Raw genomic sequence first — 12,207 nt, 5'->3', positions numbered from 1 at the left:
GGCAAGTAATGCCTACACAGAGAAAAAAGAAATACAAAAGCTGTATAAACTACAAATGATGTCTACATAAAAGCATCAGGGAACCACTGAAGAGAGCAGGACCAGATGAGTCAAGATTCTGGAGAGGCGGAATGCTCAGAGGCCAGCTACTAAGCAGAGGATGCCTTCACCCCCAGGAGGATTTATCATTAAAGGGCCTGGGGCAAGAGGCTGAAGGTCTGGTCTTTGAGCACGAAGAGAGCAGCTGCTGAGAAATAAAAGTACAAGCAAAGAGAAGACAAAGCCAACAGTTTGTCAGTATCAACAAACTCAAGAGAAAACCGAAAGCTTCCCCACTGAACAGGGCAGAGTAGAAATCCAGTCCTTGCATGCATGTGATTTCATCCTCAAGAAAGTTGCCAAACTCTGAAGCTACAAGAGGCAGGATCCCAAAAGCGAAGCAGTGTGTGATGTAAAGTTCTCTGTGGTTTATTTTCTCTGGTAGCTGAGAGCCAGCCAGGGGAAGGGGTCCTAGTTACGACTGCAGGCTCTCAGTGGAAAGGTCTAGAGGGCCACAGCCTGGTATCACTGTCATATCAAAAGGCTACCAAGCCTTACCAAAATCTGAGAAGTTCCTATTCAAATCAGTCCAGATAAAGCCTACTCCGTGGGCTTAGCGGAGGAAACTGGAAACTCGGTATCTAAGAAAGTAATATTGCCTAGAGTTTCAAACATACTTTATAACTAATGACTTGCCTTCAATTACAAAAGCCATCATTCCTACTGAGACAGGGCTAGATGACAAAAGGCAGGAGGAAAAAAACATACAAAACAACAGAGCAGAGGCATTCAAGATCTTGCAGATAAGAAGAAAAAATGTGAGTGATTTAATCAGAATAGCAGAATCTATTACAAAAAGGGAAACCCTAGAACTGCAAAATAAAATAACCAAAATTATGAACTCAAAAGATGAATTTTATAGCAGATTACACGAAGCAGAACGTATTAGTGAACTATAAAGAAAAGGTCAATAGACAATATAGAAACTGATACATAGAGAGGAAAAAACAATTCAAGCACCTCTGTGAACTCCAAGTAGGATATTTAAAAAGAAAACTGGCCCATGAACATAAAATTCAAACTGTTGAAGGCAAAAAAGCAAACAAAATGCAGAGTTAAAAGGAAATAACTTTAAAAAAACAAAAATATAACTGTGGGCTAATTTGCAAATAGGGATCATGAAAACTCAAAGACAACAGAAATATGTTTCTTCTTTTTTTTCCAGCTTTACTGAGGAATAATTGACAAATAAAAATTATATATATTTAAGGTGAAATTAAAAAAAAAAAAAAAGAATTGAGGCACCTGGGTGGCTCAGAAGGTTAAGCATGCGACTTCAGCTCAGGTCATGATCTCACGGTCCATGGGTTCGAGCCCCCATCAGGCTCTGGGCTGACAGCTCAGAGCCTGGAGCCTGCTTTAGATTCTGTGTCTCTCTCTCTGCTCTCCCCTCACTCTCACTCTGTCTCTCTCTCAAAAAATAAACATTAAAAAAAATTAAAAGAAAAAAAAGGAATGTATCATCTAACATTTGCCTATTTTGAGTAACAAAACAAAAACACCAAGTATGAAGTAAAACTACAAAGTTAGATATAAAATAACAAAGAAATAAACAGGAACTTATTAGAATAGGGCTTCTTAGTCAAAATCTGTTCTTCCATAATGATTCCTGAAAATAAAAAGTTCTATCAATTTGGTGAGCAACCCCAAGACTACGTGGCTGATTAGCTCAAATCCACGGCCCCACAAGCAGCCACGGTCAAGCTTCCGCAGGCTGGACCTACGGAGTCCCCCCTTGCCAGTGTCCACCCTGGATGCCACTGGTCATCAGACAAATGAAACCAGACGTCCACCAGAACAAGTGCCCAGGACCACGCTGTCTGTCTGGACTCACCCAGAGTTGTTTTTTGCCTCTGGAGCTCTGTAGCCATTTTCTGAAATTTCTTCTGAAGTCTTTTATCATGTTCTGGCGTTTTAGGAATAAAATCTTTGGGCTGCATACACTTACGCTGTGCAAAAAGGACATAAAAATGAATACTTTATTGCAACCCTTTCATGTGCATTTGGTATCTTTTATAACACTGCAAATAAAACCATCTTAAAGAGGTACTTCTTTAACTGCATGTGAAATAGCAACAGTCATTTCTTTCTGTGCATCTGTAAAAATATCAGAATTTTAAGAATAAATACAAGGCTGTGCTCTAAGTAGCTCTGTTTTCTCAGGCATTTTCTTCTGACATGCTCCCAGCATTCTTAGTTTCCATGAAAGTTCTTAAAGGAAATTAGTCTTTTCTTTATTTTGGTTACTCTGTTCTCTCTCCCCTCCCCCCACCAAAATTATGACATAGTAACAAAATACAAAAGCAATTTTTTAACTACCAGAAAAAAGAACCATTATTTAATTTTGCCCTATTGTCTTTAAATCACAGTAATTCTGTTCAGCCAGTGAAACCCAAAAGCTCTAAACACACACAGAAGGTGTGACGCACAGGATGAAGCCCGAGGCTTGTAACCAAAAAGTCTTGGGTGAATTTTCTCACACCTACACTCGTGTTCTTGACCGAGCATCCTGCTCTCATTCATTATTTAACAAAAATGTTGTGTCCGGCACTGGTCTTGAAACAGAAAAAGATTCTTGCTATCAGGAGCTTATGCTTTATTAATGAATGACAGAAAATAAACCACAATTAATAAGTAAAATAAATTATATGTGTGAAAATAAACATAATTAGTAAGTAAAATAAATTGTATGTGTGTCGGGAGGGTTAATTCCAGCAGACCTGGAACTGGCCTCAACTGTTTTCCCCGAAGTACACGCACAGCATGCAATGTATTGATGAACAATGTTGCTTTGTAACGGAGAGTCCAAAGCATCTGGGGGCATTTGTATTCTCAAAGCCTGTCCACTGCTTATCACCAGCGGGAGGGCTCTGCTGTTGGGGGAGGTAATACACTCACAACAAGGGTACATGACCACAAACCGTAAGAGGCTCCCCCCACCCGCCTCCCTGTCACCGAGTGCTCCACAGACTCCCCAGCACGGTCACGTAGAGTCCTGCGGATCTTCACGGGCAAATGAACCCTACAAAACGGCCACCATGACTACAGTGCGTCAGCAAGGGGAAAGCACTACAGACCAAAGGAGCACAGTAGGCGAGTGGGGCGCCAGGCAGTCGGCAGAGGCGAGAACTGCCACAGCACACAGGACAGTCGGAGGGGGTCTCACGGATAAAGGAACCGGGTACAAAGCCCCACCGAAGTCAGAAAAATGGTCACATCATGGAGTTTGGGGGGAGCAGCTTCCAGACAGAGGGAACAGAAAACGTAACGGCTCTAAATCACAAACATGCTTGGGATATGTGCGCAACAGCAGGGAAGAGGGTCAGGCTGGCAGCAGAAAGAGTGAGGGAGGGGCAAGCCGAGACCCTCCTCCAAAAGCCCAAGAGACTACGGTCTGCAGTCACGTTCACTCTGCAATTGCACTTAGAAGAGGGAAAGGGAATGTTTTCAGGCACAAGCAAACAAAGCGTATAAGCTGTCGTGACTTAGGACTCATATTAGGAAAAATGACAAAGATTAGTAATATCCAGGTGTGGTCACTGTGTAAACAGGGGCGACTGTTCGCATCAGAGAGCATGCACGTTTCAACCCAGTAATTTCATCTCTAGATTCTACACCTGGAGCAATTAACTCAAACATGTCACATACACAATGTGCTGACTGAAAACCCACAATGATTTAAGGGTGCATGAATCCAAGAAAGGCACATTTATGCCATAGAGTACAATAGGGACAAGTGAAGACGGCCTACATATGCTGTCATGAAATAGTCAAAAACACACTGTTAAGTGAAGAAGAAAGCAGCAATCTCCCAAACAATATGTGTAACATTGGAGAACCTCAATCGTACAAAACACGCGCGCGCATGCACTCGTGTGCGTGTGCGTCCTGGCTTCATCTGTGTACATTCAGTGTTTTACAATGAAAATACACTCGTATGATTAATGTGTTTTAAAAACATGTACTTTATTTTTAAAACGCAAACACAGAGGGGCATCTGGGTGGCTAAGTCAGTTAAGTGTCCGACTTCAGCTCAGGTCATGATCTCGGGGTTTGTGAGTTTGAGCCCTGTGTCAGGCTCTGTGCTAACAGCTTGGAGCCTGGAGCCTGCTTTGGACTCTGTCTCTCTCTCTCTTTCTCTCTGCCCATTCCCCCCCCTCAAAAATAAATAAAAACATTTAAAAAAATTAAACCAAAAAACCACAGCAGACACAGCTATTGCTAAGTGTATCACAGAGAGCCAAGAGCCTTGCACACTCTATTTCACCTATACCTGAATGAGATCTGGGCGGACAGAGACTGAAGTTAAGCGTACCCCATCAGTGCACTACAAATCCTGGCTGGCCTGACATAAATGGAACGGAGATAGAGGATTTAGTATTTACAGAAAATCTGAGACACCCACGGGAACGTCTTCTCTAATCTACAGGAAATGTATGGTTCTAGTCTGTCTAATTCACTTTGGAGAAAGTCTGCAAATCTCTTCTCCAACGGGCATTCTCATGCGCAAAGGGACTCTTAAGTTTCATAGTAAACCAGCTTACCCTCAAATAAAGAAATCACAAAGTTTTCAAATAATAAGAGTGAAAATGCTGTAGTTCAAATATGGATTAGACCTCAAAGTGTCTTTATGTCTGCACAGATTTTCAATAAACAACTTATTTACTAAATAACTTGGATATTTCTGCTTCAGACTTTTGAGATTTTCCAGCTAAACAGCAGAACAAAGGTATTTTGCTGCCGACATAACAAACCAAATTCTGAAGTAGTTCCCAGGGCACCTGGATGTTTGCTGGTCTCTCGCAACTTTTAGCTTTCTGTTGGGCAAACACATCTCCTTCCACTTCTCACAAATTTAAAGGATAAATGATTTCTGTAACTTTCTTAAAAAGGCTACATGAAAAGAACAATACCAGCAGCAGCAATACTTACGACAACTCTTGAATACATTCTAAAAAGTTTCATTTTCTAGGAATAGAAGAACGAATAAATTCATAGTTGCCACTGTCCATATTGAAATCACATACTTACTTTTTTTTTAATTAGGCTTGGTAAGTGTTCCCTGGTGTTAGCTGCAGGGAAGAGTGATTCATCAATATGTACTCCAGCTGTCCTGCATCTGTATAATTAAATTGATACAGCATAATGAGCATTTGTTTCTGTTAAATTCACATAGCATTAAATCTGCACATATGTCAGTTACCAATTTAAGAAACGCACAGGCCATTTTAATAGACGTGGCTTTTAAAGTAAGTACATCTAGGGGCGCCTGGGTGGCTCAGTTAGTTAGGCGTCTGACTTCAGCTCTGGTCATGATCTCACAGCTTGTGAGTTCAAGCCCCGCGTTGGGCTTGTGCTGACAGCTCGGAGCCTGGAGCCTGCTTCAGATTCTGTGTCTCCCTCTGTCTCTGCCCCTTCCCCACTCATGATCTCTCTCTCTCTCTCTCTCTCTCTCTCTCTCTCTCTCTCTAAAAAATAAACATTAAAAAATAAATTAAGTACATTTATAAACAAATACAAAGGGCAATATAAATTGAACTTGTCGAAGTATTCTCTACACAGTGTTTAGAGTGTAAGAGTAGAAGCAGGCAGCAGGTAAAGGAAGCACAATTCTTCCGCAATAACTTTAGTAACATCCTTCAAAATGATCAGTGCATGGCACACACACAATTTAAGCACATGTTACTAAAGGAATAATATGAGAGTAAACAGGACAAAAAATGAGTAATGTAGAGATAGAAGGTTCCTAAAGAAACGAGGCTGGCAAGTTTATCTTGGCCCCAAAACTGGGTTCTCTGTCTTGTGTATTTCACCCGGAGAGCAGGGTGGGCAGATGACAGCTACTCTGGGCTGTGCCCGACCCCCCAGACCTGTCTGACCCACAACCTGCGATTCCGTTGTTCTCGCTCTGCAGCCCTTCACCTCCCTCCCTGTCTTGGGAATCCTCAGACCATTACCTACTTCTAAGCATTCAGGTGCTCAAATCTAAACAATTACAATCATTTTCTAAATGATCTCCTTACATATACTTTCTACTCTTCCCATTCATTTATATTATTAATACTGAAAGATGAAGCATATAACATTTTGCTCATCTCTCCACAACCCAATCAAAAGCCTTTGATCACTCCTATGTTAACAGAATAATTTCACCTGTTGTTTCAGTCTTTTTAAAAGTACGGCCCCTGAACCCAACTCTGACCATATTTCATTAGATTGTCACTGTTCAACATCTGTATGCAAATGACAGATGAAAATATAATTAAAATACAATGCAAAAAGAAAAAAGAATAGGGCAAATATATCCATATTCATATAGAAAGCTCTCTAAAATAGATTAAGAACAAAAACACAACTTCAGCAGGGACATATGGGACTGTATACTGTATATAATATGGTAAAGTATTTCTCATCATAAGCAGTCTGGAAGATTACGCACCACACTGACAAGAGTATTTATCACTAGACTTAAGGAATCTCAAAGGGTGGTCAGAAGACCTCTAGGGTCCCCAAGACACTTCTGAGGGCATGTGAGGTCAAAACTACTTTTAGCACAAGACCTCATTTGCCTTTTTCACTTCTCACTCTCTCACTAGCACACGACGGGGTTATAGCCAAATGACACCTGTGATCCCGATACAGTAAACGCAGAGGCAGATTTGGAATGCAACTGTCTTTTTATTAAGCCAGGCACGAAAGAAGTTTGCAAAAAGTGCACAACACAGAATGCGGCACAAAAACAGTACTCTGAGCACAACAACAGGTAGAGCAGAAGCCAGAGGGAGCACCCGTGATGCTGTGATACACAGCAGTCAGAAGCTTCAGGTGGGAGGCGACCCCCAGACGGGCGGGTAATTCTGACGAGGAAGTGCACTGGGGAGGACGCAGATCTTCCGTTGGGAAGGACAGCACAGGCAGAAGAAGCGTGACAAAGTGAACAGCAGTGTGACAATTCTGGGAAAACACACACCACTGGGTGTGACTGCAGTGACGATGCCAGTGACAAGGAGTTCACACAGGTCACCCCAATGGCCTCATTTGCTAAGCTCCTGAGCTCGGACGGCCCTCGTCCTGTGGGCCCCAGGGTGCTAGAGAGGTGGGGGACTCTGACAGGCCACTCTGCAGGGTGAGCTCCAGGACGGGGACTTTGAGGGCAAGGAGACCAGTCAGGGACTATGGGGGTAGGAGACGCTACTGGTTTCACCAAAGATGTGGGACCGGGTGCAGATCTGAATGGGCAATATTTAGGAATAAAAATGGGATGTTCTTGAGCTCTTGTTAAAACTGATGGACTGAGCACATACATTTTTCTCTCCTGCTCCCAAAACCTCCGTCAAATAAGGGTAAAGGAAAACAAAACGACACAGACCAACAGAAACAAAGAGTAGATGAGAGACATCTGGGCAACTGAAAAGCCAATACAGAGAACGAAAGCCGAGTATAGAAGCTGAACGAGGAAGCTTGTGAAACCACAAGGGACTGGACTCCTCTCCTCACACCTCAAGGACTCGGAGGCGGGAGTAGGTCTGACATGCCCACAGTCAGGGCCACCAAAGTAGGTGACAGGTTCAGTTTTCAGATGACCTGGACCAGAGACGCACTGGACTCAAGGACACCAGGCTGAGCTCAGGTTAAGGACCAAGTTTCACACAAAAGGAAATGTGTTTGTGTACATTTTCAGATTCAGCTAAAAACACCTTTCACAGCTGTAATTATATAAAGTAAAACGGCTAATTCACCAACTGCTGACTTTACGGAATCAGGAGAGGAGAAGCAGTGTGTGTGTGTGTGTGTGTGTGCGCGCACACATGCGTGCGTGCAAAGGGTGGGTGTGTGTACGTGGAGTGGGGTCCCCCAGAAGGTGGCCACGGGGAAAGCTGTATTTGCACTTCCACACTAGAAAGTCTACACAGTGTCAAAAGCCAGACGTCACGGCAGCAGTGGAGACACAGTAGCTGGGAACGTGGAGGCCCGGCAGAGCTGTGGCAAGACGCACACGCGGAGGGGCGCTACCCCGGGGCACAGGAACTGGGGGAGGGGTAAAAAGGGACCAGTGTGTCACCACAAGCCTTGCAATAATAGCTGGCTTTTCTCTTTCCTGTGTGTGAGGGGCTCCCTCTCCATAACAGGATGGGAACAGGAAACTAGGCGTTCTGATTCAAACGGATCTGGCTGGCACAACAGGGGAAAAAATGGCACCTCAAGCAAGACAGAAATGAAGCGAGGAAGTAGTGAAGACATGACGGCAAGGCCAGCTCCGCACCGTTTTAAACTCAGGTGCTGTGCTTCACCCGCGAGAACTTCCCCAGGACGGACGCGTGACACTTAGAGGGCATAATGAGTAAAGACTGAGACTGCATAAAATTTGAACCCCTTTCTGCGGTCCTGCAGGATCACATCCCTGTCCTGAGCTCCCTCTCCTCATAGATCCCAACCACTGACGCTCTGAGACCCTCAAACACACCGGCATTATTCCGCCTCAAGCCGCGACCTTCTGTTCCTCAGAAAGCTGGTCCCCCAAGTCTCCAAGCATCTAGCTCCTCTGCGTCTTCTCCGCCTCGGCTCAAAGGTCCACCAACTCCAGCCGCTAAGTAGGGTGACCAACTGCAAACAGGCTCTGTTGCGAAGCCCCTCCAGGAGCCTTCCGAGGACGCAACACACCTTGCGCTTACAAAACCTGTTTCTTTCATGGATAGAGTGACTATGCCTGTCTAGTGACAACATACCCCCATGCCTGGCATAGACTGAGTACTCAAAAGATACCTTCTGAAGGAGTAAATGTCATCACTATAGAAAGAAACACTCTTGTGAAACACTTTTGACCTCCTTATCTTACACCACACATACACACATGCACACTGTGGCCAAACTATAAGCTCCTAGAAGAAAATGGGAGAAAAAAATTCATGATTTTGAAGTAAGCAAAGACATTCAGAGGGAATATCAAAAACACAAAGCATAAAAGAAAATAAAAAACCACACTTCAACAAAGTAAAATACTGATGTGCTCTGAAAGACACATACAAAAAAATAAAGAATAAGTCAGACTGAGATCATGTATTTACAGTATGTGTATCTGACAAAAAAATTGTTATGAACAATGTACAAAAATTGCCTGCAACTCAATATTAAGACAGAAACCCAGTTTTTAAAAATGGGCAACCATTTTTTATTTAAACCAAATAGGCACTAAGCATGTGTTCTTACAATCAATTGGTACTAGTCATGAGAAAAATACATGCTAAAACCATAGGGGATCCTCAAATGTATGGTTAACTGATTTTTGACAAGAATGCCAACATTAAGTCAATGGGAAAGAATCCTCTTTTCAACAAATAGTGCTGGGACAAGATACCCTAACAAAAAAGGATGAAATCAGACCCCTACCTCACACCACACACAGAAACCAGCTCAAAATGGATCCAAGGCCTAAATGTCAGGGCTAAAACTATAAAATTCTCAGAAGAAAATATTTAAGACTAAATCTTCCTGATCTTGGATTTGGCAAGTTTCTTAAATGACATCAAAAGCACAAGAAACAAAAAAGTAGAACTCAGAAAAATTAGAACCTTTTGCTTCAAAGGAAACTGTAAAGGACGTAGAAAAACAGCCAACAGAATGGGAGAAAATAATTACAAATCATAACAATATGAATATATGTGATATATCCATACAATGGAACACTGTTTTTTTAATAAGAAGTCAGAATCTGATACATGCTACAACATGGATAAATCCTGAAAACCTTATGTTAACAGAAAGCAGCCAGGCACAAAGACCACATATTGTATGACTCCATTTACATGACACGTTCAGAAGACGCAACACTGTGGACACAGAAGGTAGATTAGGAGTTGCCCTGGTTTGGGGGATACAGAGGGTGGTGTAAAGGTACAAGGCTGCATTCTAAGGTAAGGAGAATGTTTTAAATTGATGGCTCTGGCTGAAAAACTCTGTGATATATTTAAGAATGCTCAATTGCACCAGGCTGGCTCAGTTGGTAGAGCATGTGACTCTAGATCTCAAGGTCATGAGTTCGAGCTCCATGCTGGGTCTATGTAGAGTTTACTTAAAAAACAAAAACAAAACCTGAATTGTACACTTTTGATGGGGGAGTTCTATCCCAAAAAACTGCTACAAAAAATAAACACATGAGATACCACTACATATCCACTCGAATGGCTAAATTTAAAGACTGATAAATTCCAAGTGTTGGTAAAAATGTGGAGCCAATGGAATATTCATGCACTGCTGGTAGAAATGTAAAATGATACAAGCACCTTGGAAAACAGTTTGGGTAATGGCCCGAGAGTGATGAAAATACATAAGGAAAAGGACACAAACGTGATTGTTCATAGCAACTTTACTTACAATAACCAAAAACAGAAAACTACCCAAATGTCCCTTAAAAGTGAACAACCAAACTATGGTATATCCACACAATAGAAAACTATTCGGGTATAAAAAAAATCAAAATATTGATGGACACGGCAACAAGGATAAACTTTAAACACATCGTGTTGAACAAAAGCAGCCAGGTGGAAAATAACACATACTGGAAGGTTTCCTTTACAGGAGACCCTGGAACAAGCAAAGTTGGCGTAGGTGCCAGGAACCGGGTATGTGGTTGCCGTGCGGTGCAACAGTGTAAAGGGCACAAGGGGGCCTGGGGAGGGGAAGGTGGTGGCAAAAGGACACAGGGAAACTTCCAAGGGTGATGAAAGTGTTCACCATATGTTGACTGTGGTCGTGAGGCTAACATGGGTGCATTCATTTGTCAAAACTCAGTGAACTGGATACTTGAAATGGGTACACTTCATTTTATGTAAATTACACGTTTATAAGGTTGACTTTTTAAAAAGCAAATTAACACCCATAGAAAGGCTGTAGAAAGCCTACAGTGAACGGGGCAGAATAATGGGTGTCATAAAGAAATGAGGAACAGGCATCAAGGACAAAGAGAAGAACGATTTCTTAGGAATGCCTCTTTCTTTTTTAAAAACGTCCTTTCGTAACTATTTTTACCCTCAGCAGGGCTTCCCGGCTTCTTCTCACTCAAGTGAAAGGTCACCTATTTCCCACTGTTATAAGCAACCAAACGGCCTAAGGGGGTGGTCAGGAGGCATCCTGACGGAAGACCTGTAGGAGAAGAATCAGGGTAACTGCCTCATCACATACATGAGACTTACATTATAATCGACGTCGGCAATCTCAGCCAGCTTCCAAGAACCTCTCACCGTTCCTGGTGCACAAGTACCGGCCTATCATTTTCTCCCATTGTACAACTGAGGGAGCTGAGGCTCACCGAAGATCTTTTGCCCAAGTTTACAGAACTAGGAAGTATCCTCTACTAGTGAGTAGTTTGGGGAAAAGCTTGACTCAACTGGGTAAAATGTGTGCCTGACCCAGGGGGTGTAGCTGTAGAAGGTATGTTCTGTCCTTACTGGGAGTAAGTGTCTCGACAATTTATCCATCATGCAAGGTGGAAAGCTGCAGAGATACATGTCCTGCGTCTACCTGGGTTTATATATGACCTTTCACAACAAAGAAACAGGTGGCCCATAATCCTGGTGATGTCATTCTATGTGTGCAAACAACTTGTGTGTTCACGTGCTTAGTAAAATACTGAAGCCACTACATTAAAACCCGTGTTTATCAGGCACTCAATCAAAATCTACTGAATAAACAAAAAAAAGCTCTCCGGTTGGATACGCTTCTCTTCAGAAGTGTAACATGACACTATGCCCCCACCTAGTGGTCAAGCAGAAAAGTGTCTCAAGAGACGCCCCTAAAAGCAGAACCAACCTTTTTGATCTTTGTTTTCTACTTGCTGCTACCTCAGAGCCAACAGGGAACAAAGCAGCCGGTGTCGTCCTTCCTGTCCGGGAAGCCCTGCCTGGGTGCCACCACAACGAACGCGTTCCCCTCGAGGGCTCAGGAATGGCGGCACCTCCCTGCAAGCCAGCCCGGGACGCCCCTCCTGCCCCATCCTCAGCACAAACCCTCTACTGCAGCTGGGTCAACTCCAGGGTTTATGCCACACCCACACTCATTCCCGCCATATCTCCTAAATCCAGTCAGCAGAGGCCTGTTGGTCCACTACCTAGG

The 12,207-nt window shown here is 43.1% G+C and overlaps 1 protein-coding gene across 6 annotated transcripts in view; it reads right to left on the bottom strand.

Moving 5' to 3' along the window:
* MCPH1 (microcephalin 1) overlaps positions 1-12,207 on the bottom strand; it is a 273,858-nt gene that overhangs the window by 229,458 nt on the left and 32,193 nt on the right. For 5 of the 6 annotated variants that reach the window (XM_045451845.1, XM_045451854.1, XM_045451870.1 and 2 more), the window contains 2 exons: positions 5,131-5,218; positions 1,934-2,048 (listed from right to left, as the gene is read on the bottom strand). In XM_045451845.1, coding sequence (XP_045307801.1) covers positions 1,934-2,048; positions 5,131-5,218 — 203 coding nt within the window. Of the gene's footprint in view, positions 1-1,933; positions 2,049-5,126; positions 5,219-12,207 lie in introns of all 6 variants that reach the window. The other variant, XM_045451886.1, reaches the window with a different exon arrangement.

The sequence above is a fragment of the Leopardus geoffroyi genome, chromosome B1, assembly GCF_018350155.1.
Source record: "Leopardus geoffroyi isolate Oge1 chromosome B1, O.geoffroyi_Oge1_pat1.0, whole genome shotgun sequence".
NCBI lineage: Eukaryota > Metazoa > Chordata > Mammalia > Carnivora > Felidae > Leopardus > Leopardus geoffroyi.
Note: the sequence above shows the minus strand (reverse complement) of the source record. Positions and strands in the feature narration are given on the sequence as shown.